Raw genomic sequence first — 26,649 nt, 5'->3', positions numbered from 1 at the left:
CGATGGGTAAACATAAACTTGCCCTCTCTCTGTAGGACTCCGTTTATTTGTTTGTTTAAAATGTACTTCTTCGGGAGAGAGAGTCTGTTCCATGACAGTAACAGTTAGAATAAAAAAAACTTGAATTAAAATGTCCTTATTATAGCTAACAGCAAGCATCACAGTATCTGTTCCCAAACAATGGCACCCTGCTCTTCTCTGCCCTTAATGACAGCATCCCACAACTCTAACTTTGTTAACATTTTGAAACTAAGCTGTACTGACTTTTTACAAAGAGACAGTAGACTTTACTCATTGCTTTGAATCACATCAATCTTCAGCCAGCAGACGGCATCAACTTGCCTAGCTTCCATACCTGTAAACCCTAACCCGTTTCTCCCGGGATTATCCCGTATTTTTACTTCTATCCCGTATTTTTAACCTTTCAAAAAAAAAAAAAAAGACCTAATTAAAAAAAGGTGTACAGTGGCCTCCGGTACAGCAGGTGGAAGTATTATGTTTAACTTTAGTTGAAAAACGTTATCCGCCAGTAAACACACAGAAGTAAACAGGAACAATAACACAGAAGAAGACGAGAACATATGGATGAGTCACAGTGAACGGGAGATAGATGGAGACGCAGTTGTACCTGCCAAACAAGTTCAAACTTTATGCAAGTAACTAGACAAATGGGAGGAGATCTTCCCTTATTTAATAAAAAGCAGAGTCGGGCAAACTCGTGCTTTTTGTAAAGTGTGCCATTCAGATGTTAGCATCGCACACGGCGATGCTAACACACTTCACACTTCATTTGTGATAAGAACTGTGTCGGGGGCAGACCAAGTGACCAAAGCTGAGGGAAAGATGTCAATGTTTTGCGCCAAAAATAATGTAGCCTTCAGCTTCTGCGTTGATTTCAGTCGCAGTGTCGCAACATGTTTCCAGACTCTTCCATCGCAAGGAAGTCCTCGTGGGGGAAACAAAAGCCTCACAACTAATCAAATAAATTGATGATAATAACTCATCAAATAAAATACATAAATCTTATAAACATGTCTGTACAAGTAATACATACTTTAAATAAACATGTAAATAAATGATTTATGCGTTTACATTGGTGGCTGAGAGCTGTTAAGATATGGGCGGAGTCTGGCAAAACATTTCCCTTATTTTGAAATTCCAATGTTGACAGGTATGCTAGCTTCTTAGAGCAAGAATTTTAAAGAGCTGCAAAATGCCTGAACATTGTGGTTTTACAGGACACACAGTCCAGTTCTTGGGTTGTTCATAGTGCATATCTCAAAAACAGACACTCACAGAAGAGTTCTCTAACTTTAAGCTAGCAGCTGCCTCCGGTGGAATCCTTTTTCTTCACAGTCCCAGCATAAAGGTCAATTTATTTCAAGTCACAATTTATTAAATTTGTTTCTTTATAGGTTATACGTTATTCTCATTACTGTTGCGGTTAGTCAGCTCTATTTGAAAGTTAGGTATAGTTGTCCTCATGAGTCGATGTGGAGGATACATATTTCCAAAAACAGAAGCGCATCTGTTCTGAATGCAGCCAAATAAATTAGGTGTTGGTTGTGGCAGGGCCAGTTAGAAACAAAATTAAATCAAACATTAACCTACAATAACCTTTTTGTATTACAGACATTTTGACCTCACTTTGCTTTCTCAAGTCAAATTTTGTGTGATTTTAGATTCCCCTCTCAACACATCCTGCTTACAAATGGACAAAGCATCACGCAGGACAAAATCATCAATAAAAATACCGTCTGACCTTCCGCTTCTCCTTTCGTCCTGCTGGCCTGCGCTGACATGTCTCTTCATTAATTTCAGCATGCAGCATTAATTGGTCTACAGTTAATCGAGTTGTCTTTTTAATGGAAATCACTGTGTAGCTGTTTTCAGGACTTTACTCTGCTAGCATACTTGTGTTACTGTGTAATACAAAACACCTTTACAAAAACAATTATTGCACGTTATCATGTCCACATCACCCTGACAATTCTGCAGTGAAATCAAACATTGAGTGATTTATTTATTCCCTATGACAGACAATGTATTCTCAAAGACCACAAAGCTAATTTAAGACATGCTGTGGTTTACCCTGCACTAAATTATGACTAGAGCTACAAATGTTAGCCAACTAGACAAATCAACAGAAACATAAATGCCAACTATTTTGATAATCGATTAATCGTTAGCATTTTCTGCAATTTTTGCATGAAAAATCATCCTCCATATTAAACTGAAGATCTTTGGAGTTTGGACTGACAGAATAAGACATTTAAAGACATCACCTTGAAAACTGGGATGGACGTGTTTTTACAATGTTTTGAAATTTTAAGATAAAACTATCAATCTAGAAACAAAGATTGGGCAGATTAATCGATACTGAAAATAATCGTTAGTTGCAGCTCTAGTTATCACAGCACTTTAATAGGTTCATCAATGTAATGCAGTCCACTATAATATCAACGCAATAAAACATTTGTAAAAGTTAAGATCAATTCTTGTTAACAATGTGTCAGAGAGTTGCTGATTCAACTCTATGGTTGTTTTTTTTATAGTCAGTTAGTGGTGCTGTTGTATTGCATTATACAGAGAAGGAGTTTGTAGTGTTTTGTCCACATCCATTTACATGAATTGGTGGACATTTCAATGAAATATAACAACAATAGTGTGAAATTAGCAATATTGCAGTGCTATTTTGTTAGATGGATCAATATTGTAAACATGAAGTGCTTGAGCCTACAGTAAGAACCAAAAAAAGTATGCCCTCTGATGACTTCATTACTTCAGTAACAAATATGATGATTCATGGCACTATGATTTTCTAACTGACGCACGCACACACACTTTTCAAGCTCAAAGGAAAGTCAAGTTTGATATAGCCTCCTGAATATATGCACTTGCTCTGTAACTATGTGCAAAGCCTTGCATCAGATGGTGAGTTATTTTGCTAAACACAAGACAGGTAGGATGTTTTGCCTGGTGTTATTTCAGCCGTTATATATCAATTTGCAATTCACCAGTAATCTAGAAAGCACAGTGAGATGACAATTAGTGAGATGAGCAGAGGCTACATTCAGTATTAAAATATCCTATTTTAAAAGTGAGATGAAGTAATTGCCTTTTCCATAAATACATGAAATTGTGCTCTAAGGGTTATAATCTCTCCCAGGTATAAAATGTGATAAGTTGTTTTTGTAGTCTTAGTGGAATTATATTTTGGTGTAGCGTGGATTGTGACAACTAATTGTATGACTAATTAAATGCCCATGCCCTAACTTACAGCTATAAATGTGGGAAGAGTGCCAGCAATAACCATATTTTATGTACCTATCAATAATTAGTTATACTCCCACTGAAGTCCTGCATTCAAAAACGGTGTTCATACAAACATTTTAGACATTGAATGCAATGTTTTATAATTAATTCAATCCTATTATACAGGAGCCCATTCGTCATCCTCTCAACCATGCAACTCCCTAGAGCCAAAATTGTCTATAACAGACCTAAACAATGAAGTCAAACTTAAAACAACAGAAGCAAGCAATGGAGCTCATTAGAGCAGAGATCCAACAGACATGTTAACGGAAGAGGCAAGCAACAGCCTACATCATGACCTTTAATGCTAAAATAATACTGCTTTGTCATCTTGTTTGCCAGTCCATCACTCATAACTCCGCCCTCCATTTGATTGCTAGAAAAGAAAACGGTAAGTGCAAGTGGAGTAAGAAAGATGAGGAGACTGGGAGTGTCTTAAAATGCCAACAATAATTTTTTTTATTGTGGGCTAAAAAATAGAAATATTGTGCTCCTAGTCTGTCTGCATTTGGAATTATATTCTGAACAGATATCCCACGATTAAAACGGATAATTAAAGGGGTAATTATGTCTACTGGCCAGAAGTTTTCCAAGCCTTAAATCGTACAGTTTAGAGCTACCTTGTTGTTTTTTCCACCACTCATTAAGACACCCACTACGACATGATAAACGCACCTATATCAACTGTAATGTGATGCGTTTCATCAACAACACAGCACAGCCCCAGGGGGAATGTGGCGGCTAGAGGATGGCCATGTGGTGCCAGATTATCCAGGGAACATGGGAAATTAAATCTGTCGAGAGTACACAACATCCTCCTCCGAGTCTCCCGCCTGTCATAACTTACTCCAATCTCTCATCCCTCCTATTCTTTCCCATCACCTGGCAGTTTTTCTAAGTAAACCTATAAATATACAGTATCTCTGCACCTTGTCTTCACGTTTGTCTAAGTGGCACAACACACACACACACACACACACACACACACACACAAAACAAAAACACATGAGTTTCAGCCACTTGAGATATAATTAGCTTCACCATCATGCTGAAGCACAACACAATAATGCAGTAACCTAGATATAGATTTTAGTTCAGGGAGATTGGTGGTGGGGTCTCCCTCATAAAAGAGATCCCAGATCTAAGCCCTGGTTAAATAAAGTGAGTAAAGCCTGATAAGTACAATTGAACAGAATTGGAGCTTTGGTTCCTGTGTTGTAGGAGTTTCTTGCATGCGTCTACACTTGGCAGACAAAAACCCCAATGCCACCCACAGTATTGGTAATTCTGTTCCATCACAAAGACTGAAGTCTTCTTGTTATACTGGGAACCTTAATCTGCTTTGTTTGTGCAAGGAGGGGAAGATTCTATTAAAGAGATTAAATTGTTTCCACAGCCGACCGAAGCATCAAAGGCCAACCAAATTGCAGCCCCTTACTTGAGTGGGTTTCACCAAAGTCACTTATTTGTCCATTTCATCATGCTAATGGCAGAAGCCATCATCCCATTATAGCTCCACAGCTGAGCGAGGTTAACAAATGCAGTTTGTTTGAGGTCACACTACCTCGAAGTCAGGTCTCACTGCTCTCCCCCTGTACATCACAACAAATCATCAGCTTGTCTATAACTACTCTATATAAGCAACCCTCTGAACCCTGCTGCGTTAAACATCTCTTCACTCACTGGCAGCCAAGGCATTAGCATTCTATTTTTTTTGTCTCCTCTGGTTCCCTTATCAGAAATTATTTCCCATGCAACACTCCGTTATGGAAATAAAATTGAATCTTACTTATTGGGTCAACCTAAAATCACTTTGTTCTTCTGGGGAGATTGTTACACAATATGAAGTGTCAGCCATCTGACTGAATATTCTCAGTATTACCCTCATAACTGTCTTAAATGACCAACTGAAGAAATACAATCTTTCACTACAGTACCTTCTCCTAACAAAGTCTGCAATAAACAGGGTTCATTTTGTCATAAATTAGCCCAAATGGGTTCTGCTTTTGGATAACTGATGGAGTTCATTAGTACTCATTGTTTGCAGAGTAGTTACATCAAACACTGACTTGTAAGCTGTAAGAGCTTCCAAAATAATAACTCCATCAGGCCTAATAGACTCATATCTCCCAGACATTTCACATAAAGCTTACCGTTCATCATAGCCAACAGAACCTAGCCTCGTTTCTATTACCATTCCGCTGAACGAAGGTCTTTGTCTATAATGAGTCCACATTCCCTAAGCCCTACAGTAACCACACAATCACTTGTGTCAACAAAAGGGAAATCCATTTCATCAGGACGTCCAGTCAGTGCTTCATTACCATACACAAGGGCAACAACTGTGCAGCCACGTAGCCCGTGAGAGCTGCTGCTGATTGCTGGAGTTCATTGCATTTGCTGAGAGAGTTTTCCCATTAATACTGTACAATAGATAGAGCAAGTTCAATTAAACATCATCACAGGTCAGTTCATCACATACTGCATATACCTGTTCAACACGTAACATGCAACTGCGTGTTTCAGAGTTATGGTAAAGACAGTGAAAAATGGCTGTGACAAAGAGGAAGTTTGGTTCTTTTTATTTTTCTGCAACTCATCTTAATCTTTGCCAGAAATATGGGACTTTTTTAAGACATGATGATGTCAAGAATTGTTTAGTTCCTCTAAACATACATATAAAAGCCACTGACTGTCAGCATGTTTTCCTCGGGAAAGACTCATTTCTATTAGTGAGCATTCAGTAATGGTCAGGGCCATTACAGTTAAGAGCTTTTTGTCATTATCAACTAGCTGATTATTTCTCAAAAGACTTTTTGTTATGAACCCGGTTTATTATAGAAGATTGAAAAAGTATTTCTGATCGTACCTAAAAGGTTATTTTCTAGGACAAAGTGTATGTTTTCTGGTTCAGCACGGCTCAAAACAGTCAGTCTATAAAATTCTACGACACAATGGGTTTAACATGTCAACAGATTTCTGACATCATATTATGTCAAACATCAGAAACAGACAGTATGACGAGTGTAATGTTTATTCCTCGGTCATGTTAAATATTGCTACACAGTGTGTGTGTGTATATATAAATACATTTTAGGAGGCTCAAAAATATCAAGGAGTGTCTATAGTTAAAAGCTATACTTTAAAGTTTAAATACTAAATTACCTGAAACACAAAAGATTATACTTTGGATGAACTGTAAAACTATAAAATAAAAACGGAAGAAAAAGATTTAAAACCTTTGCAATGGAAGTACTTCGAAATAAACGTTTGGAAATGTAACAGTGCCGGATTCCTTTAAACTTTTAAAACTAGGCGAGAAACATCACTTCCTTTAAAATGCATTCAAAATGGCCAGTTGAGAGCTTCTGTTATGAACAAGGTCCCTGGTTCGTCAGCTATAAGAGAAACTTATACATGCTCACAAATATTGAATGAACGGCCCTGGGTTATAGGAATTGCATTCTCATTTAAAGCTGCTCAGCAAACATCACAGTCTTTCATTCGAGTTGCTTCGAGGCCCTCTTATATGGAGTGATTTTTCTGTTTAGCAAACAGAGAAATATTGGGGAGGGCACAATTTCATATCACCATTAAGCTCTGATGTTCTAGGTGGAATTTTAAAATAGACTTAGTCACAGTAACGCTGCATTGGATTATTTTATTTCTGCTACAACACAACTACATATTATGGATAGCATGCATTAATTTTAACCACTGCATCCCCTCTGAAGAAACAAGGACTGTTAAGCTAAAGCATTAAATTATCAAACGGAAAGAAATTACTTCCCTTAAAAAAAATAAAACACTCGCCAAAATGTGCTTTATATTCCTTTACTTACTTGTGACATCATGTTGCTCATTATCTGCACCATTACCTAGCCATTATACATAGGAAGCCATTATTGAAAACCTTGCCACTGCATGCCTGTAACCAAGTAGCTCATCTGTATTTCTGCTAAGGTGCACACTTTTCTGGGCTCTCTGTGTACATGGCTTGCATTCGTTTGTTTCCGCAAATGTTTACAGTATTCACAGGAGTAGAGATTAACTGACACCAAAAATGAGGGAACTGAGGAAAACATGGGGGGGGGGGGGGGGACAGAGGCAGGGAGAATGAAATGGTGTTCAAAGAGGGGTATTGTGAAGACCAGTGAATCGCCTGCCGACTACCGTGCAGGGTGCACTGCCTGAGCATTGTGCAGAGAAACAGTCATCCATGCTTCACTCTGCCAGTAAAAGCTGGTCTCCCTCTGCATATCCCCACATTCTCTTACAGGAGAAAATAACTCACTCCCTCTTTTGTGCATTACAACTACACAACTGCTGTATATCCACATCAGCTAAACACTCTCACTTCTTCTAAGCTAATATAGTGTAGCATTTAAAACCTAGACTGAGATGTAAAATCAGCATCTCTATTTCATTTTGTTCCAACGAGGAGTTTCGATTTCCAAAACCAGCATAATACTGGACATTTTTCTGAGTTATGGAAAAGTAGATGTTGAAATCTGTAAGATGCTTTGGAATTTCCAGTTGTCACCTCAAAACAGTACCAAAATAAATATCTGTGAAGGGGAAGCAGAAAAAGCAGATTTATCCATCTGAAATGCAGCACCAGGCCAGTCATCTCACTCCTCAAACTTACTCGCCATCACAGATGTCAGCAATACTTAGGTAGAGCCACAGTGCCCCCTACAGGTCAACAGATACGTAAGCTTTCGGAGCACTGAGCCCATTTATCTGTTGGTCTGCCTGCTATGCTATCTGTTAAATAAAAGCTTTACCTGCTTTATACTTTGAATTCATCTACTTTAAGGGTTTTACCCTTACCCCACATACACACGCACGCAGGGCTTCATATTGTAAGGTGATCCCTAAACCACTAAAATACATGAAGTTTTCCTCACCAAGTAAAAATGCTCATATTTGTTTTTACTATATCTTTTTCTTTCCATGTTCTAAAATGACCTCAATGACCTTTATAGATCCTCAACTTTTATGAGACAACGGAAAAGAGAAACAGAAGGTGGTGAGAGATTATTTCCCGTCTGAATACCCTCTCAATTACTCACAGGCCTGATGGATGAGATGGCGTGTGTGCAGCATACGGCTGGGTGTTTTGAAATGTTTGTTCTACTACCCCCCCTCCCTGTCCTGAAACTGAGGCAAGGAGAAGGGGAGAGTAAAAAAAAAAAAACAGTGATGCAAACAGAGACTTTCTGACCTTGACAACGACGACTTAAGTTCTCTGTCCACCGAGTAGACAAGTGAGGACCTGAATGACAGGGCCTCTTCATGAGCACTGGCAACTGTCTCTAAAGACACAAAGTCCGTTTCAAACATCACTTTGTGTGGGTGTGAATGCGGTGTTTGTGTTTTCAAGGGCGAGTGTTTGTGTTAGAGAGCGAGAAGGTGGTGTGGGTTGGGTCACAAAATGCGTGACTGGGAAGGACGGGGAGGCTCATTCTCCCAAACACTCAATACGGTCATAGACCATTAGCAGTTCAAAGAAAGGGAGACATTTCTCTAAGTGCCAGTCGGATACACACCGACAGCACAGATTCCCATGATTACTTTCCATGAGCCACACCTTGTGAAAAATGATTTCTATTTGGCCATGTTGGCACCTCGTAGGCCACAGAGATTAGGTAAACAACATTGATGTTGACCAAACAATGAGGCAGACCACAAGGCTGTTCACAATCTGGACAGTGGCAGGGAAGAAATCGAGCTGAAATCGGAAGTAGGGGAAGCTCGCCAGCTGGTTTGTCACCTCTGTTCACACGCTGATGACAGGGAAACACGGGCCTTGTGCTGTATCTCTCTCTCAGAGCTGATATGATTAACTGGACCTTTTAGTGTAGGACTCGATGCAACCCACTCACTGGAGTCATTTCACTGTTCAACAGAGCAGCAAGTTCTCTCAGCCGAGGGCATTGATTTTCATTCTTGTGTGTGACAGTGCAACAATCACAAGTTGCACAAGAAGTTAGCAGTCTTCTGCCATGCTTTATAATATAGTGTGTGTGTGTGTGTGTGTGACCAGAGTGACAGAAAATTGCAGTCATATTGCTGCATCACTCAGAGAGGTTATGGCACAGGGTGTGAATCTGCAGAGAGACAGATAGACCCATCGAGCCAGACTCTCCAGGGGCTGAGTGTGTTGTGCAGCAAATCCTGGCCTGACAGAAAATCTAATGAAGAGTCTATGCTTACAAGATCCCCAAACAGTAGGAAGCAAATCCAAAAGTCATAGGCTTTATCAATCACTAAGGGGCATGAAAAAGTGAATTGTAAATTTTCATTCTCAATTTTCAATCATTCTTCGGCATGTCCCAATCAGCTAAAAGATGACCCCATTCCATAACAGTAATGTAGTGTCCCTTATTTTAACAGATCCAGAAAATGTTTTGGATTCAAACAGCAAAACAATTTCAGAAGAGTATTGGCTTTCGCAAAATAGGACTGGAAAATATATTGTCATATATTACAACTACACCTTTAAAAAGAACCCTAAACTTGGGCCAAGTTTGCGACAATGAAAAAGTCTTCCTTTTTATACTGTCCATAGAACAAGAGCTCAACGAGAGAATAAAAATGTCACATTTACTTTGAAAAGCCTTGTGATATGCAGGCTAAGATATTACCAGACACTCAGAGTCATTCCCTAATAAATAAGGCAGTGCTCTCCATTAAGGCTTGTGTCTCAAAGAAGCATATAATATTCTCTGGACATTACACACCATTATCATGCACTGCTGCTGTGCTGCCACAACTCCTGAGGTTTCCAATAAGCGGGGAAGGATGAACCACAACTTCCATGTTCTTCCCTCAGCCTTAAAAGAAAGTAAATTCTACCACTTTACTGATAATATACAAATTATAAAATTCAATGTTGCATGCATATAGCTGCTGTTTTTCATAACACATGAATAATGATTCAAATGCGGCACCTTTAATTTTTTTTTTTTTTTTTACTTGTTCTTATTCAAATATTGTCTCAAAGTAAATGATGCCTGTGTGCCAAGCAGCCCAACAGGCAAACAATGTTGAATGGCCTGCATATCAAAAAAGTTATAAAAGTCAATCTCCACTGGATCATGGTATTCTGCCCTCAGAGGGTCACTGCTCTCTTCAAACCTGTGATGACTGCAGTACGAGCAGCTCCATACAACTGAATACCAATTGCCTTTCTCGCACTTATCTCAAGCCCTTCAGTTTCTCTATAGCGTTCATAACCAGATTCCCTGTGCACACTAAATTGGCTCCTTTAAAAAAATATCTAACACAGAAAGATGGGAAAGGTTTACAGGTAATGGATTAGGAGTCAACCCCTGTGCATAATTACCAGAGTCATCATGATAAGAAAAGTCCTCACCACTCCACACCGCTATCTTTACAAACTCATTCTGATCTGAGAAGGATGGTGACGCTCGCATGCACTCAATGCACTAAGACGAAAAATAGCAGACATGATCCTGTGTTTTCCATGTTAAAGCAACAGTAATGACATGCATTACATTTAAACTCCTTCAATTATCTATGAAACAGGTCTTGATCAAATGAGATCGTTTCCTCCTTCCCATTGATCATAGTCTGATAACAATCCAAAGATATATGCCAACAAGGTGGGCTACTAGAGGATCAGGGAAATTGTTGGATATTTGGGAAAATTACCGAACAACACAGTATTGTCATTTGCATGCTGAATATAATACAGCTATTATACAAAAGAGGAAAATGCATCCTGTAGAATCTGGGCAAAAACTCTTACATACACAGGCAATCAATACCCAAGCAATCAATACCCAGGACAAAGCAGTCTGAATTCCTATAATGAAATATAGACAGTGTGCTTGGTAAAAAAATGAGATCACTGTGTTGAACAAATGCCTCCCTGTCACTTTCATCCTTTAAGAACAGTAGGAAGAGGGTTAAAGGGAGCATGAGCCTAACAACATTGTTTGCAGTGTGGTGGCTGATCAATGCAGGCTCATTCTAAAGAGTAGGATGAGTTGGGCCATCTGCCGGGGCTGGATGCTGCAGCCGAAGCCACCTTGTCATGATATGGCCACCCTGCCCTCCACCCCTGCAGTTTACCAATTGTCACCACAGCCCCTCCTGTCATGCACTATCCAGGCTCTCACCCAGGTGACAGTTTGAGCACCTTCTGTCCAACCTCCAGCCAAACAGAATTAAGGAAGAATTAAAAACTCAATGAGCCTAATAATTAAACTTTAATGGAGGACATAAAGCAACTTGACACCCTCTCAAAGCTATAAGCAGCCACCATAACAGCAGTACCAAGTTGGCCTGTGTCCCCTAAAATTACAGACATTTCTCCTTTGCAACCAACAAATTGCTGCAGTCATGACAAAACCTTGCTGCACAAATGTGGTGCCTTTGGCTTATAAAATATATTTTAAAATGTTAGGTGAATATAGGTAAAATAAAAACAAGTCAGCTGTAAACAAGCTAGAAACACTACAGCTTTACCTCCTTCCTGAAAAGTTGACGTTATGGAGTAATTATTATATCAATTTTACATCCTCATTCTGAAGCATAGCATAGGATTATACTGACAACGTGCTCCTGTACATGTCCACTGAACACACAGAAGGGTACAATAAGTAGCCTAAATATGTGAAGATGTATTCCTCCCTTCATGTTTCCATACATTTCACACAGCAACCTTCACATGTACCTACATTTTGCATAGTCTCTGAACTTGAAAAAACTAATCTGAAAGTTTATTAACATTTAGGCCAATATGTTCTCTGAGCTCAAAAGGTCACACACTTGACAGCAGTCTCCTTGCGCTGAGCCTAAATGGAAAAACAGCATGAGAAAATGGAAGTACTGCAGGCTATAGATTGGAAGCAGTGAATAGATTAAAGGCAAGAAGTTGAACAAACTGTCTCAAGATCTTATCAAACTACGTTGTCAAACTTCCGCAATGTTTGTTCAGAACTGTGTTACTCACAAAAATTTGGACAAGAGCCATTGCAGCTAGAGCCTGTCCCGCCTATTCATCTAATAGGATGCATTATAATGCCATACTGTAAAATCATTGTCCTTTGTTACCAATGACAAAAAAAAACATGCTCTGGAAAAATCCAGTCACATTGTCAAATTGACATTCACAACATACTACTGTTGTTGAGCAGAGCGCTTATAGATGGTGAACAAAACTCGGCAGCGAAGCCCACCAATATGTTCTTATCAGTCCAACCACCTGTACAAAGACAACTGGTCCTGCAGTATGAATATAGCAGTGGGCCAACTGCTGAGACCTTCTGGAAATTATAAAAGGCTTCAGCAATTCCTTCAACCTTTCAGACCCTCTGACAGCCTGCTAAACAGAATGAATTACCCCCTGGCCAACATGTAGCTCAATCAGAGCCTGGACGTCTGGCAGAATTAACTGCCTGCCTTTGCTACAGTAGTATCCCACAGTTTAAAACAAAAAACTTGCAATGCTCACTCCTGAACCTCATTTCCATTCTCATATGTGCTATTTTTCTAGTCACCTAATAAAAAACGCTGCTCACCGTATCCACTGCCTTAAACTTGATTTGTTTAAGATATTAAATGTAAATAACATAGACGGGCAACAAAATGGGTGCAATCAAAGAGGGTTACATGCCTGTCAGTCTAAACTATAACATCAGTTTCTGGTCTCATTGACTAAAAAATAAATATATAAATCCAGAGTTTTTGATTTGATATATCGTAGTGCACAGCACGAGCCATCAGAGTTCAGTCTCTACTAGTGGAACAGGCAATCCATCACTGTCATATGCTGTCATATACGATATAGTCAGGTAGGTATGATAAATATATACCACCCAAGCCTACACTCTGGCACCTTATTTACATTAAAGTACAAGAGAATTCCTATTGTGAACCATTTATTTTCATTGTGAATTAGAAAATGATCAGCGAGCCACCAGGCACCCTATCATGCGGGCTGTTACTTGAGTATTACAGCCCTACAATAATGCAATTCAGACATCCAGCAGTTGTTAAACAACTAAATATATGAATTGTATAATATCAACTACAAGTGCTACATTTGTAAAGGTCAAAATGTCGACAAAACAAAACAATTACCATGACTTTTCGGTGTGCGTCAGGTGTGTAAACCGCACATTTGTCCTTTACATGATGCTGACGACGATTCAGAATGTCAAGTCACCTTATCTTCATCAGGATGGGTATTTACATAATAGATTAAATTCATTAGCCTTATCCAACAGAGCAGTCTGTTTTTCACATCTATTAATCTTGCATAAATTATAGAGTATTCATTTCACACGAGATGCACACTGCTTAGTAGACTGCGGGAGGAAGGAAAAGTTATGAAATACAACTGCAGAAAGCAAAAGTAGACCATGTTTAATATGCTGCTGCTATACAGCTATGGTGTGGGACCATCAAGCCTATAGCTGAAAAATGGTCCTGAGCATTAGCTGCACAAGCAACAGGTAAAGCAATCTTTTAGCACCTGTCCTCCTCTGACTGTGTGTAGGTTGTGAGCAGACTGCAGAAAATTACATAACAGCAGCAGAAATCTCTGAAAAAGGCATTCTGCTAACCCTCTCTGATTCTACCTCCTCTCACTATAACAAATATTAACCAGACAGCTGTATTGATTATGCGACCACTAATCATTACATCACACACATGCCACATTCATGACAATCTATGTGGACATAACTGCCAACCAAATTAAAATTAATAGAGACATTAACCGTGTGTTTCACTGGCACAAAAGTTAAGTAAGAAATGGTTCAAACATAATTTAGTCACTGTATTTCAGCGTATGGGAAGTCAGATCAACAAGAGCTGATGTCCAGTTTAATATTTGCTTCAATAACACTCATCACTTGTGCAATGCTTCAGGAACAAGCACTTTCTGAGTCTCAACAGTAGAGGGCAGCCAAGGACAACTTAATAGCAGAGCTGCCTTCAAGCAGCAAACACCATCCAACAGCTCCCAAAGGTCAAAGGTCAGATCCTTACCAGCATTGACTATGGCATCCACCTCCAAGACGGTAATATCTCCTTTGTAGAGAGATACTTTATCACTCGGCCCTCCTCCACCTGTCAGCTCCTTCCCTTCCTCTTTGTCATTGGCTGAAAATACATTTTAAAAAGGATAAAGTCAACTCAAAAAAAGAACATTCAAATAAAGTCACTCAATACATCTGCACAATAATATTTGCCTTTAAATATAGGTGAGCAGGTTCATGAATGGTTCTCAAATGTACTTAATCTTAATTTAAATGTGCTGATGTTGATGGAGAAAAAAGTCTCAATGCATCCATTATTGCTGTTACCTATACAGAAATATATCAGGAAAATTATTTTATTTCTTTTAAACAGAATTGGACAAAACTGTATGTACTGTACATTTGAATTGAAAATGTGCAACTCTTATGTAGTCATTTGTATTCATCCATATTGTAAGAAAATTCTAAAATTGTGTGATATAATGTGTGGTATGTTTTATGAAATAGTATATTCTGGATAACCAGTCAGGCAAGTTTAGCCATGACTATTTTGTAGAGTGCACCTCCTTTCAGAGTTGAGCCAAGCTAATAACCAAGAAGCTGCGAGTCAGCGGTTCATACTGGTTCTTTAGGGGAAATAAATCAGCTAAGAGCCTCCCAAACTGCCATCAAAAGTTATTATACCTCGTTTAATTTATTGTAGAGAAAAACACACCACAGCAGATGTCTGCATATCACCAAGCACTCCTAAAAAAAAGATACCATTCTACTTCACGGAACATCAATTGTAGTCGGTGTTGGTTTTATAAGACACATTGCCACCACCCTAAACTACTGTGTTTTAAAGCTCTTGTGAGTTACTCACTTGCATTGTCCCTCATTATATATTTCTATACACAACCTCTGTGCAGCATTAGGTACACATAAGAGAACTCATATTTCATATTAAGCTACACTTACAACTTTATATAACAATTAGTTTTCTTCAATGTTATCTCTACTTATACTATACCAAATTGCTTTTTTTATTGAAGCAATTAAAACAAATGTAAAGGAAATAAATAATAATAATAATAATAATAATAATAATAATAATAATAATAATAATAATAATAATAATAATAATAAAATCCTGCAGAATATCATGCTGCTACTTGAACAAAATGCAATCCAGTATTGTGAATATAAATGAGGTTTTCTGGTTGTTTTCAAGATCAGACCTTTAACACTATTATAGCACAAGCCATAATGCTAATAGCTGTTCTTAAAGTACAGTAGGCATTAAAAAAGTACTTAAAACATACTTTGAATATATGTAACCTTTCAGCTTAATTAATGAATTATTATTTAGAATGGAGTATTCAAGAATATTCTGTAAGTATTTTTGAAACTAACTTTTCTCAACATACTGTAACCAGTAATGTAATGTGTCAGTGTATTATCCGCACCCAACTCAAAAGGCATTCAGCAACAATCTGCATTCTCTCTTACGTCTATTTTCCTCTCTCCAGGAAGGGATCTTGTCCAAAGATATAAAATCTTGACGACGATACTCCTTCCGTCTCTCCTCCCGATCCAGACGGAGCAGTCTCTCTGTGGAGGAAAGACACCATACATTTGAGAATAAAGCTGGTCCCATTGAAGAAGAAAAAGAGATAGAGGGGAATAGACTTGGTACTGGCACAGACAGCTAGTAACAAATGTAACATTCAGTGCCAGTGAGAGCCACAAATTCACTAAAATCTGTGTCTAAAACAGTCTCCCAGCGCACTTCCCTTACTTCACCTGGCCACCACACAGGACTCCTCCTCCACTGCTCACCTGTTTCTACCATCATCATCATCATCATCATCAACTGTCATGTCCCACTCCTCACTGCTCCAGCTTCCCTGGCTCCCTAAATTGTCTTGATGAAAAATGTCATCTCCAATAATGTGATATTAAATATTGTGGTCCTGCTTCATGCATCACAATCACTTTTTGGCTTGTGCAGACAAAGTGCAGGATCGGCAACGAAGGAGCACTACTGGAGCTGGTAGGGATCTGAGTCTTGCTAAAACACACTTCAGTAGTGTAGCTGCTTGCCATCCAAAACGTTTGAACACATGTACACTGTGGTTGAATGGCAGTCTAACCCACTTACTACATTAGTGGTTCTCAGCCATGTGCCATGGAGACCCAAAACCATGGCTCTTGTTCCAATCAGACACCTCACCACCGCTTGTTGATTTCACACGTTAGTCATAATCTATGGTCCCAATTATTTGGATGTGGGTGTGATAATTAGTGAAACTGGCTGTTGTGTGGATTGGCTGGAATGAAAATGTGCATACTCTTGTGTCTCCGTGGCTCTCAGATTAGAGCCACTGCACTAAGTAACCCTGTAGCCTGAACTTCATTGCATTCTGAACGGTTTGTCCTACCTTGCTCCAGCTCTGTACGGCTCTATCCCTGGACAAAGTCATATGCGATTCAAATCCAGAACGTTTTGTTTTGTTATTTGAAGTGGCACAAAACGTTTTCAATTTGGGGTTTTTCTTAAAAACGTTATGACCAGCAGCCACATAATCAGATCCCTTCCATTGAATGCTGGATGTCTGGATATAGTTTCAGAAGATTGTCAGGGAGGGATCAGGCATGCAAAAATATTCTTTCCCAGGTGTATTGGAAGAGAGGGACAGCAGGTGTGACGACGACGAGAACTGCCAAATGCAGAAGACAGAGTTGGCTAGCCTGCTGTGTTTTTATATCTGTAGCTATCCTATAAAAGTATGTATAGTGAATATGTATCGTCTTGTTTTATATTGCATTTCTGAAATTACATTAGTTTCACTTGTTGCACTTAGAATTGCCAAAAATGGCAAACAAATAAATGGGTGGTGGGCTTCCAAATACAACACCAGAAGGTTGAGAGTTCAATGTCAGGGCTGCCACCATTGTGCCCCTGAGCAAGGCACTTAACCTGAGTTGCTCCAAGGGGATCCACTGTTGATTTTGAGATGACATGTAATGTAAAGCAATAAAGACGTGCTCTTCATGCTGAAATATTGATTTATGATAAATGCAAGAATAAAATATACTTCAAAATATATTAGTGATACATATACAGACACGTTTGTTTGGTTTTACAAGAAATTCCAACATTATTGATGGGCATTAGTACATCATACAGCTGCTGCTTAACCTTTGCACTGCTGTATCACTCTAAGGTCCTCACAGCTCATATTCATCTCCACTGGCGGTCAAAAAAGCCTCACCTTGCTACGGTTTCCCCAAACAACAATGGGCTGTTCTGCAAAACAAGCTTCATTCTAATTACGTGCCTCACTGTGAAATCTTCACCAAATACCCCGGTGCACGCAGAGTGGACTTCCGTCAATTAAAACCTCCCCTCTATAAAACAGTTTAAGCAAACTGGATCTGATATGACAATACACAAAAGCATCATAATAGTTTATGATATTAGGCTCTTTACAACAAATGTTGAGGTCTAGGCATTGGTGCTTGTTGCATATAATAATACCCTACACATTAGAGAGATTTATTAGACTTGCCTCTATATATTGAGGCAGTAGGGGCAGACGATATTTCGGAAAGAAATACAAGGATCCTTCGGTCATGTTTTGGCAACATCTTGCAGTTTGTCAGGCTATAATTAAAGGTATTTCCACAGTGGGGGATATGCATGCTATCCCTTATGTATTTTCTCTCCCTCTTGCCCACTCCTGTCAATCCCAAGGCTGCTTTTATTCTACATGGATGAATAAAAAGGCAGTTCTGAGGTTGAACACAGCAAAGCTCTCTGGACCACACTTAAGCACTTTGTCACTATGCTGAACTTATGGTCGTTGAAGAATCCCAAAGCTTAGTTTAGATGCCATGAGAACAGAATGGGCTCAAAATGTGCTTTATTAAATATGAGTACCAAGATTGTGTGCGTTACTGGATCCGCAGCATAACTGCTAAGTGCCATATGATTGTGTTCTGTACTTGCTGAGTCCTGGATGGTAAGGCCAGTCACTCATCACTTCCCTGAACCAAATTCTAGTGATAACAAAACGAAAGGAGATGTGACTGCCGGTCACATAGCATCTCATTTTATGTAGTCTTTTAATACTATTTATATCCTTATTTAGTTCATTTTGTTTAAGAAAGTTATCCAACTTCAGAATAGACTGCATCCTGCAATCCTTTTTAAAATAAGGTTAATTTTGCAAACACAACTTGCAATCGTTTATCTTTGTTGGTACTACATTTCACACAGCCTACAGACTAACCACTATTTTAAAAATGATCACATTCAATTCCTTAAGTATCAGAATTTCTTTCACATATTGACCTGCCTTGATCTCCTCTTAACGCAATATGAGCTAGAGGGGTGTATGCTCAGAATATGAAATCTGATTTACTTTGATGTTCATTCCATGCTGCTACCTGCTCAAACTGGAAATGGTTGGCTAAGATTAATTATTTCCTTTGCTCAGAGAATTTAAATGACCATTAAAATTATTTTCCCACACACTCAAGTCAACAGGCTTGAAAGCAAGACACTGACTGAACTGTTGCAGTATTTCACAAGAAAAACTACCCAGCCAACAACAAATTATAAAGAATAACGTGCCAAAAATATCAGCAATGATTAAACAATTTTTGCTTCAGTTATTATTGAGGCCACATCGGTGCTGAACAGGGCCAGTGCTGGAAAAACTTGTCTGAACCAGTAGTTCTTCAGCCAATGTGATATGCAAGGAATAAAGTTTAATCCCATAAAGTAGTACTGTATCTTGACATGTAGCAGGAAGACCACAGGTGAAATAAATATGTTTAATGATGGCTGCTAGTTGCAAGGCCCTTGTATTGTGCATGCTCACTCAGTGTCATAAATGGGCAAGGTGGCATAAACTGAAAAGAGCCATCACTAATTAATGTGATTGATTACACCTGTGCTGTATGCACTGTGACAAGTGAAAACGTCTACCATGAGAAAGCTCCACCGTGTCAAAAAATAAAAATGTATGAACAAAGATAGGGCTAGCATGCGTTTCTGAATCACAACAGGTCTATCCTGTACATGTCTCGGAAACTAAAAGCACTTCGGAGGAAAATATGCGAGTTTCATACTAGCATCATGCGCAACTTTTAATATGCGTTTGACACCGAAACAGAAACAGAAATGTTTGGCCTCTAATAAATTATAAATAACAACGCTTTAAACCATTAGACATCCTGTTCCTTTGTTTTACGTCGGTGTGTCTGCTGTTTGGCTACAGGAACATTTAGAAGCAGAGCAGGTTGTTTGCAACTCTGGGAGCTACTGATGGTGTATCACACAGGTGGAAGGCAGGATGTGTCAGTTAGGAGAAATCTAACTGGCAAAAATCTGCGCGAGCCTTACATGTTAGCTAATGAGCAGGCAAGAGGCACCATGTGAACAGTGTTGTTGCGAATGTCAAACATGCATTACGGCAGCTAAACAGAGGCGCAACATCATTATAACATCTGTACAGTCACCGTGTTTGATTACCGAATAGTCTCGATAGTAAGTAGTGTCACAGCAATACGGAGAAGACAGAAAGAGTGGCTGTCAATCTTCTGGCATGGTTAAATTCATGCTGTCTGCCATGGAGAGGATGATAGCCCCATTCTCCCCAAAACAAGCCTTACCTTTTTCATTCTTCCAGTCCTTTTTCTTTTTGCTCATGCTGCCGGAATGGTTTGACTTCGAATGGTTGTTTTTTGACTGTGGCAACCCCAGGCTCACAGTGAATAGTGCTCTGGGAAAAAACTGAAATGTAAAGTGAAACAGCCTCTGGACGGTTGTCTCACCTGTGAAGCTGTCAAATTTCTATGGACCTCAGCCGGCTCAACCTACCGTGAATGTGCCGTAAATTATGTGTACGAATCCTGGCTAAATGATTGGGTGTCGAAAACGGGGAAGTGGGCACGCGATTGGTCTGGCTACTGAGTCAATCGGATAAGGACCGCGCGCAGGGGAGGTTGTTTCCGGCGGTTCATCCTCCTGGCGTGTGAGGTGTTTGGCTAGTAACGCCGGGCCACTGGGATGAAACTGCACAGAGTGGAGTCTGCTTTGAGTCACTGCAAGTAAACAGTCCTGTAAATTAAATAAATATATATATATATATATATATATATATATATATATATATATATATATATATATATATATATATATATATATATATATATATATATATATATATATATATATATATATATATATATATATGTATGTGTGTGTGTGTGTGTACTTATTAATAGGTTTGTTTTTGGCAATATTGTTTACAGTATTTAGAATTCCAATTGTATCACATTGCAGACAAAAGTGTAGGATGCAGGTCCATACAGTGATATGATAGGTTTTGGAGGCCAATATTATAATAACCTACTGAAATGTCAGACCTCTGACTATTCCTATCATTAATCCCTGTGTTATATTAAATTATTATGGTAAGATGGTTTAGTTGCATGATATGTACCATGATAGTGGTCTAGTGGTTAGGCTTTCAAATATATCATCCGGAAGGTTGTGAGTTAATTACCAGGGGCTGCCAACATTAAGCCCCTGAGCAAGGCATTTAACCTAGAGTTGCTCCAGGGAGGCTGTCCCTGTAGTCAGTTCACTGTAAGTCACTCTGGAACAGTGCGTCTGCTAAATTACATGTAATGATATATCCATTAGGGGGTAATAGTTTGGATTTTTAGCAACATGGAGACAGTTTTAATTATACATTTGACCAGTAGTATCTGAGATAACAATTATTATGTGACTATGTCAATATTATATTATATATCACCCAACACACAAAAGGCAATAGATGCATGGTAACCTGCCCTTGTTCATGGCAGATGACAGCATGTCATAGGATAGACCAGATACGACCAGTTAGTCCAGGCTGTCATGGAAGCTGGTTCCAGAGACCACCGTCTGTCATCTGTTGTGTTAGCTCTGCTCTGGTCCAGACCCATCTGCTCCTGAGCCCGCTGACATTATCTGAAAGTGGATAATGTCTTTCATCCAAGCTGTACTCTGATCTGGATCCAGATTTTTTATATTGAGGGTTATTTTACTGAAATACATACAGATTTCATGTCAACACTTCAGCTGAGTGAAAATGTTTTTCAGCAAATTTGACAGTATAGGTGGAAGCTAGATTCATGCTCCATGTATTATCTAAAATTCATGTTACAAAGTGCAAAGGATTTATGCTTCCCAGGACCAAGGTGGCAAAAATTCTCTCACAGTGTTCAACAGACGTCTCATATTACAGTCAAATTAAAGATCTTTATCTCCTTGAGCTGTTACTCTTTTTAGGAAATTAATACAAAGTAATCAGCTCTCACATCCGGCACATAAATACATAATTTGTCCTTGTAATATCTTAATTAGTTTCCAGTCTATCTTATATGGATTTACACAATATTAGAATATTATACCCATTGCCTGTTTGGTTTAAAACCACAATGGGTCATCTGCAGAGCTTCCCTAGCCAGAGCCCTGGGAATTGCAAATTAAAGTATCTTCCTTTACCCTATATTTAAACAAAGATTAGATTTTAATGAAGTGGCCTTTGCCGTTTTCCCTCTGTACTATTTCCACCAAACCACTAGATGGCAGTATTGTAACATAATAAGCAGCAGCCACACAAAGTGATTCTGCTTGGGGAAGAAATTAGTAATGGTCAGAGTTGGCATCTCATACAATACCTTGAAAGAGATTTGTGATTCTAAACTAAACTTAGCCAATAAGGTTAGTTCAGATATTTCACTGAGGCATGTAGGAATTACTGCTTTTAGGAAATGTTAGCTAGCTTTACATAAACTAACGCTCTCTCTGATATTTGTATATTTAAGGGGAGGGGGATTAAGAAGGAGACTGGCTTCCCATCATGCTGTAGTGTTTTTGTAAAAGATGCTAAATCCAAAGTGTGTAGGCCCTGACCTCTGACCTCTTATTTTGACCTTTCAACAACGCATTAAATATTTCTATTAGGCTTGAGTAGACTTAAAAACTTCAAGCATTTCAGTTTACACTAACTACTGGTTTTACTGCTACACTACACTGAAATACACTCAACTATAGTTTTAGTTATGAGTTTAAAGCCCCTACACACCCATAGTCCAGTCACAGGTGTTCTCACTTACAGTACGATACAAAATACTTTATTGTTCCAGTAAGGAAATTTGTTCTGGAACACGTCCTGCAGTTCCACAGAAGATACAAATCATACATACTGCATATTAAAGAAAAAACATGTCAACATCTTAACAACACATGGCTTTCGTACACATACAAAGTTTGAATGTGGTTTGGATCAGACACAATTTGTTGTGCCTGTCTAATAATGGACTGCTCACAAGTTGTTTGGAGGGACAGATGTTTTTGACTTGTGTTGCCTGATTAGACCTCTTCTGTGTTAGCATGTGCAATCATCTCCCTCAGTCACCTGTTAGTATAGTTGCATGTGTTAGGGCCGGACAACTTACCCTGTTATCATTCTTATTGGTCCGTAGAGATTTGAGCATTATTTCAAGCTCGATCCAGCTCTAACCTGACTAAAGGTCTAATCAGCCAGAGTATTTGAAAACACCTGTGAGGGTGAAGATGGCCTTAAAGTGTTATTGAATGTTATACTATGGATTCCTGGGTCCGATCACTATCATGATTAATGGGCTTTTTTGTCTTTTTGAGATTTGATCACCAATTACAAATAAACTAACAATGATACTGTGGACTGTGCGGGCTTTTTCATTGTTTTAACTGAGAGTGATTTCAAATATTTCCATACATTGTATCTAGTATTTGCTGGATACACTATGTAATTATTTGATTTGTGATTCAGTCATTGTTCAACAGGTGTAATGCAGACAACATGATGTCTGATGAGCAGCAAAAAGATAAAAGTCAGCAGGCTGTTTCCACAGACCAGCTGATTGTGCAGGGCAGAATCTGTTTGCTCCAAACATTCAAGTATCTATTTGTGTAAGACTGCGTAGGCAATTGTTATTGTCATGGTTACAGCACAAGAAGATTAGGATGTACCTACAAGCCACTTGCAAGAACATTGCATCGTCTAATCTCTTGTTGGCTTGATATGTATGTTTTTCATATCTAATTTATAATCATAGCAACGTAATTACAGCAAGCAACACAATTATCCACGAAGAAATGCACAAAATTACCCATAACTCAAAGTGAGCCCAGGGGCTTGTTGGTTATATGTGTTCTTATGTCAATATCAGTAAATCCTTTGATGGCTTTTTAGTGACTATTTGGTTTGGTAAATGCCTGAAGGGATTATATCATCATGTCTGTTCACACTCGTTGCTTAATAATAAAACTCATGATTTGTTTAGCACAGTACTTGGTGGAGTCACAGTCAAAGCTCAAGCCTGTGATGATGTAGACTAAATACTTCTAGTGAATAACTGGGCTTAAGCCATTTATGTTCAACTGGCCCTTGAGGCTTTCAGCAGAGGCCTTAAATTATTTACAGTTTTTCATATCTTGCCAATGACAATAAGAGGGTTTCTTCCTGAAAGCCTCAGATAATGTTTGACAGTGTGAATCCATAGAGTGCATGTTAAAGCCTGTAGCCTGGTCTGTAAGGGGGATTTCTGGTAAAGAAAGACAAATTGTGCACACATACATTTAAACTAAGCACTGTTTTTCACATACATTTGTAAAAATACATCTTGAATTATTCTGATGTACAGTCAGCAGAGGTGGAAAAAGTTCTCCTGCACTTTTAGAGAATCTGTCCTGTACTCGCTGAGTGCTGTCTTTGACGCAATGCCAACACTAAACATGAAAACACTATAGTTTGGTGGTTTGTGTGGGTTCTTTTCAACCTTCTCAATCAAACATTTGTCTGCCCATATCGTCCATTGTGTGCTGTCTTATATTATGCTCATCTGTTCCACAGATGTGAGAAGCAGCCCAGAAACCTCGGAGAAGTACCTCGGTAGAGTCTAGCTCATTTGTGCACAGACTACACCTCCTATGCATTCATTATGAGTGTTTGTGTTCAGCATCTACTTGACAGTACACAAGAAAAACTGATTTTGAGTTTGTTGCACATTTAGTATGGTAACTTTTATTTTCACATTATATTCTTAGCTCTGTCCTGTCCTATAAATATGAAGAAAAATAAGTTGACAAAGTGTTCATTGTTACCCATGAAGCAGTCAGTCTTTTGATGTGTGAACACTCATACCAGGTATGAACCTTTCTTTCTAAAAAGTTATCTCCTGTGTGCATCCTTAGGCAGTATGCTTCTGCCCTGTATCTCAGAATTAGATATTATGGTTTTATCTCTCTTTTTTTCATGATTACAAGCATTTTTTGTTGTAGAACAAATTGGCCTTGAGTCTGTAATTCAACTGTAAGAGCAATTTGTCATGAGATTCATTGTGATGTACTGATGTGAATATAGTGGTTTTCTGAGCGGTACATTGTTTAGTCTACATCCTTAGAATTGGTTTGGGGTTGGATTAAAAAAGCATCACACTGTGAGTATTCTTTTCCTGCAGGATTCCTGTGGGTTGTAGCTTTGGCAAAATGTGTTTCAACGGCTCCCTCTGTTTATTTTACTGTATTTGATAAAGCCCCCATCCAGCATGTCTCTTCACACCAGAGTGTGCCTGCTTTCTGCCTGCTCAAAGCAGCAGGAATTCCTTCCTGATCGCTGGCTGAACCCAAGTAGAATAGATTTAGTGTGGATAGATGTTCAACATGTTCAGATGTTCAAAGCATAGGCACGAAAGTGACCCAAACTCTTATGGCTTCTATTTATCAACAATTGTCTTTACAAGATAATTCTGCTCATACAAAGTTTGTCTGTTTCTCAAAAAGAAATTCCAGCACAACAATTCCTACAACAGAAAGGTGGAAATCTCTTTAATGTTGTATTGCAGTGTTCTAAGACGAATCAAAATATCCTCTGACCATGCAAATACTCACAGTGGAGCTTTACTCACTCAAATGAGCATCTACCATGTCTGCCGGATGATAGAGCAGAATATCTTGTCTTGGTCTTGGCTCCTGACCCTTTGCTTTTCTTGACCTCCTATCTCCGCCATAACACCACAGTACAACACAGACACAATAACCCAATCATTCGACAGCAATCTTGCAAAATGTATAGATTAAGATATTTTATAAGAATATATTCTAGTTCTAACTTTCCAGTACAATAGTGGAAGGATTAAGAATGTATTTTCTCATGCTATCCTAAAATATCAGGTTATATAGCACTCTTATGGTAAAATGTAGATGTTTTTTTACTTTAAAGCTTATGATGGGGCTGTGCTGTGAAACTCTCAAGATGAAGAAGTGGAGAAGGCCTAAAATAAATCATGTCTACAGTTTGTGTAGTCACAACAGATAACACATCTATTTAAACTGGTCTGACAGTTTCCTTCTGCACACCAACAACAACAGCATGAAGAAGTTTACACAGAGAGTTGATGGCATGCGATACCAAAGCCACCACTTAAAGGTGAGCTGGCCCCTCTTCAGCACTCTGCACCCTGTTCCCATGCTCTCCCCCTGTTCATTTCTCAACAGCACTCTTTCATCTTCGTTGACTTGATCCAAAGAAAACAACATTACGCTGTACATTATGATTAAAGAATGTGCTTGTGTTGCTCCACCCATGCAACTTCTGCTTGGACCATAAACATAAACGCAGCTGTTTCAGGGTATGATATTGGTCTGGTGTTGAATTTAGATTATCTGAGGTTATACATATACAGTATACTTTTGTATTAGATTGTCGCATTTTGTTTGCGTATAGTAAACTGCCTTTTTATCACAGTCTGTGAGATAGGAAATCTGATAGCCTGAAGATATAGCACGGGATGTCAGTGAACGATCATCAGTTTATTCAAAGTGTCATTTTTACATCTTAGACATAAAAACAACCTTCTGAGGAGCAATCATTTTTGCATATTTCCAACATTTTTGAGAACTCCTATGTATCATATCCCTTGCAGTTCACTTTTTTTTTTAACTGGCTGAAAACAGCTGGTGAGTTCTAACTGCATGGAAATGGCTGGCTTATTAACTTTTCTAAAGTTTAAGAACGCAAAAGATGTGTATATGTGTCTAAAGCAATAATGAGTCATTCTTACTACTGAGGCAAGAACTAAATGTTTTTCTTCAGGGTTTAATTATCGGCTGCCTCACAGGCTCAGCACATCATTTTCAGAATAACCATAACTCGGGAAAAACACATCCTATTCTTTTTCCTACCTCCCCACTACTGTTCTGATGGAAGCATTATTATTGTGGACT

General features: G+C 38.7%; 1 protein-coding gene across 1 annotated transcript in view; it reads right to left on the bottom strand.

The window, feature by feature from the left end:
* The window catches only part of macrod2 (mono-ADP ribosylhydrolase 2), a 367,748-nt gene extending 347,479 nt beyond the window's left edge, over nt 1–20,269 (bottom strand). The window contains exons 1-3 of the mRNA XM_029450205.1: nt 19,998–20,269; nt 15,825–15,926; nt 14,344–14,457 (exon numbers count right to left, since the gene is read on the bottom strand). Coding sequence (XP_029306065.1) covers nt 14,344–14,457; nt 15,825–15,926; nt 19,998–20,034 — 253 coding nt within the window. The 5' untranslated portion in view covers nt 20,035–20,269. The remainder of the gene's footprint in view (nt 1–14,343; nt 14,458–15,824; nt 15,927–19,997) is intronic.
* Between the last annotated feature and the right edge of the window lie 6,380 nt (nt 20,270–26,649).

The sequence above is a fragment of the Cottoperca gobio genome, chromosome 15, assembly GCF_900634415.1.
Source record: "Cottoperca gobio chromosome 15, fCotGob3.1, whole genome shotgun sequence".
Lineage (NCBI taxonomy): Eukaryota > Metazoa > Chordata > Actinopteri > Perciformes > Bovichtidae > Cottoperca > Cottoperca gobio.
Note: the sequence above shows the minus strand (reverse complement) of the source record. Positions and strands in the feature narration are given on the sequence as shown.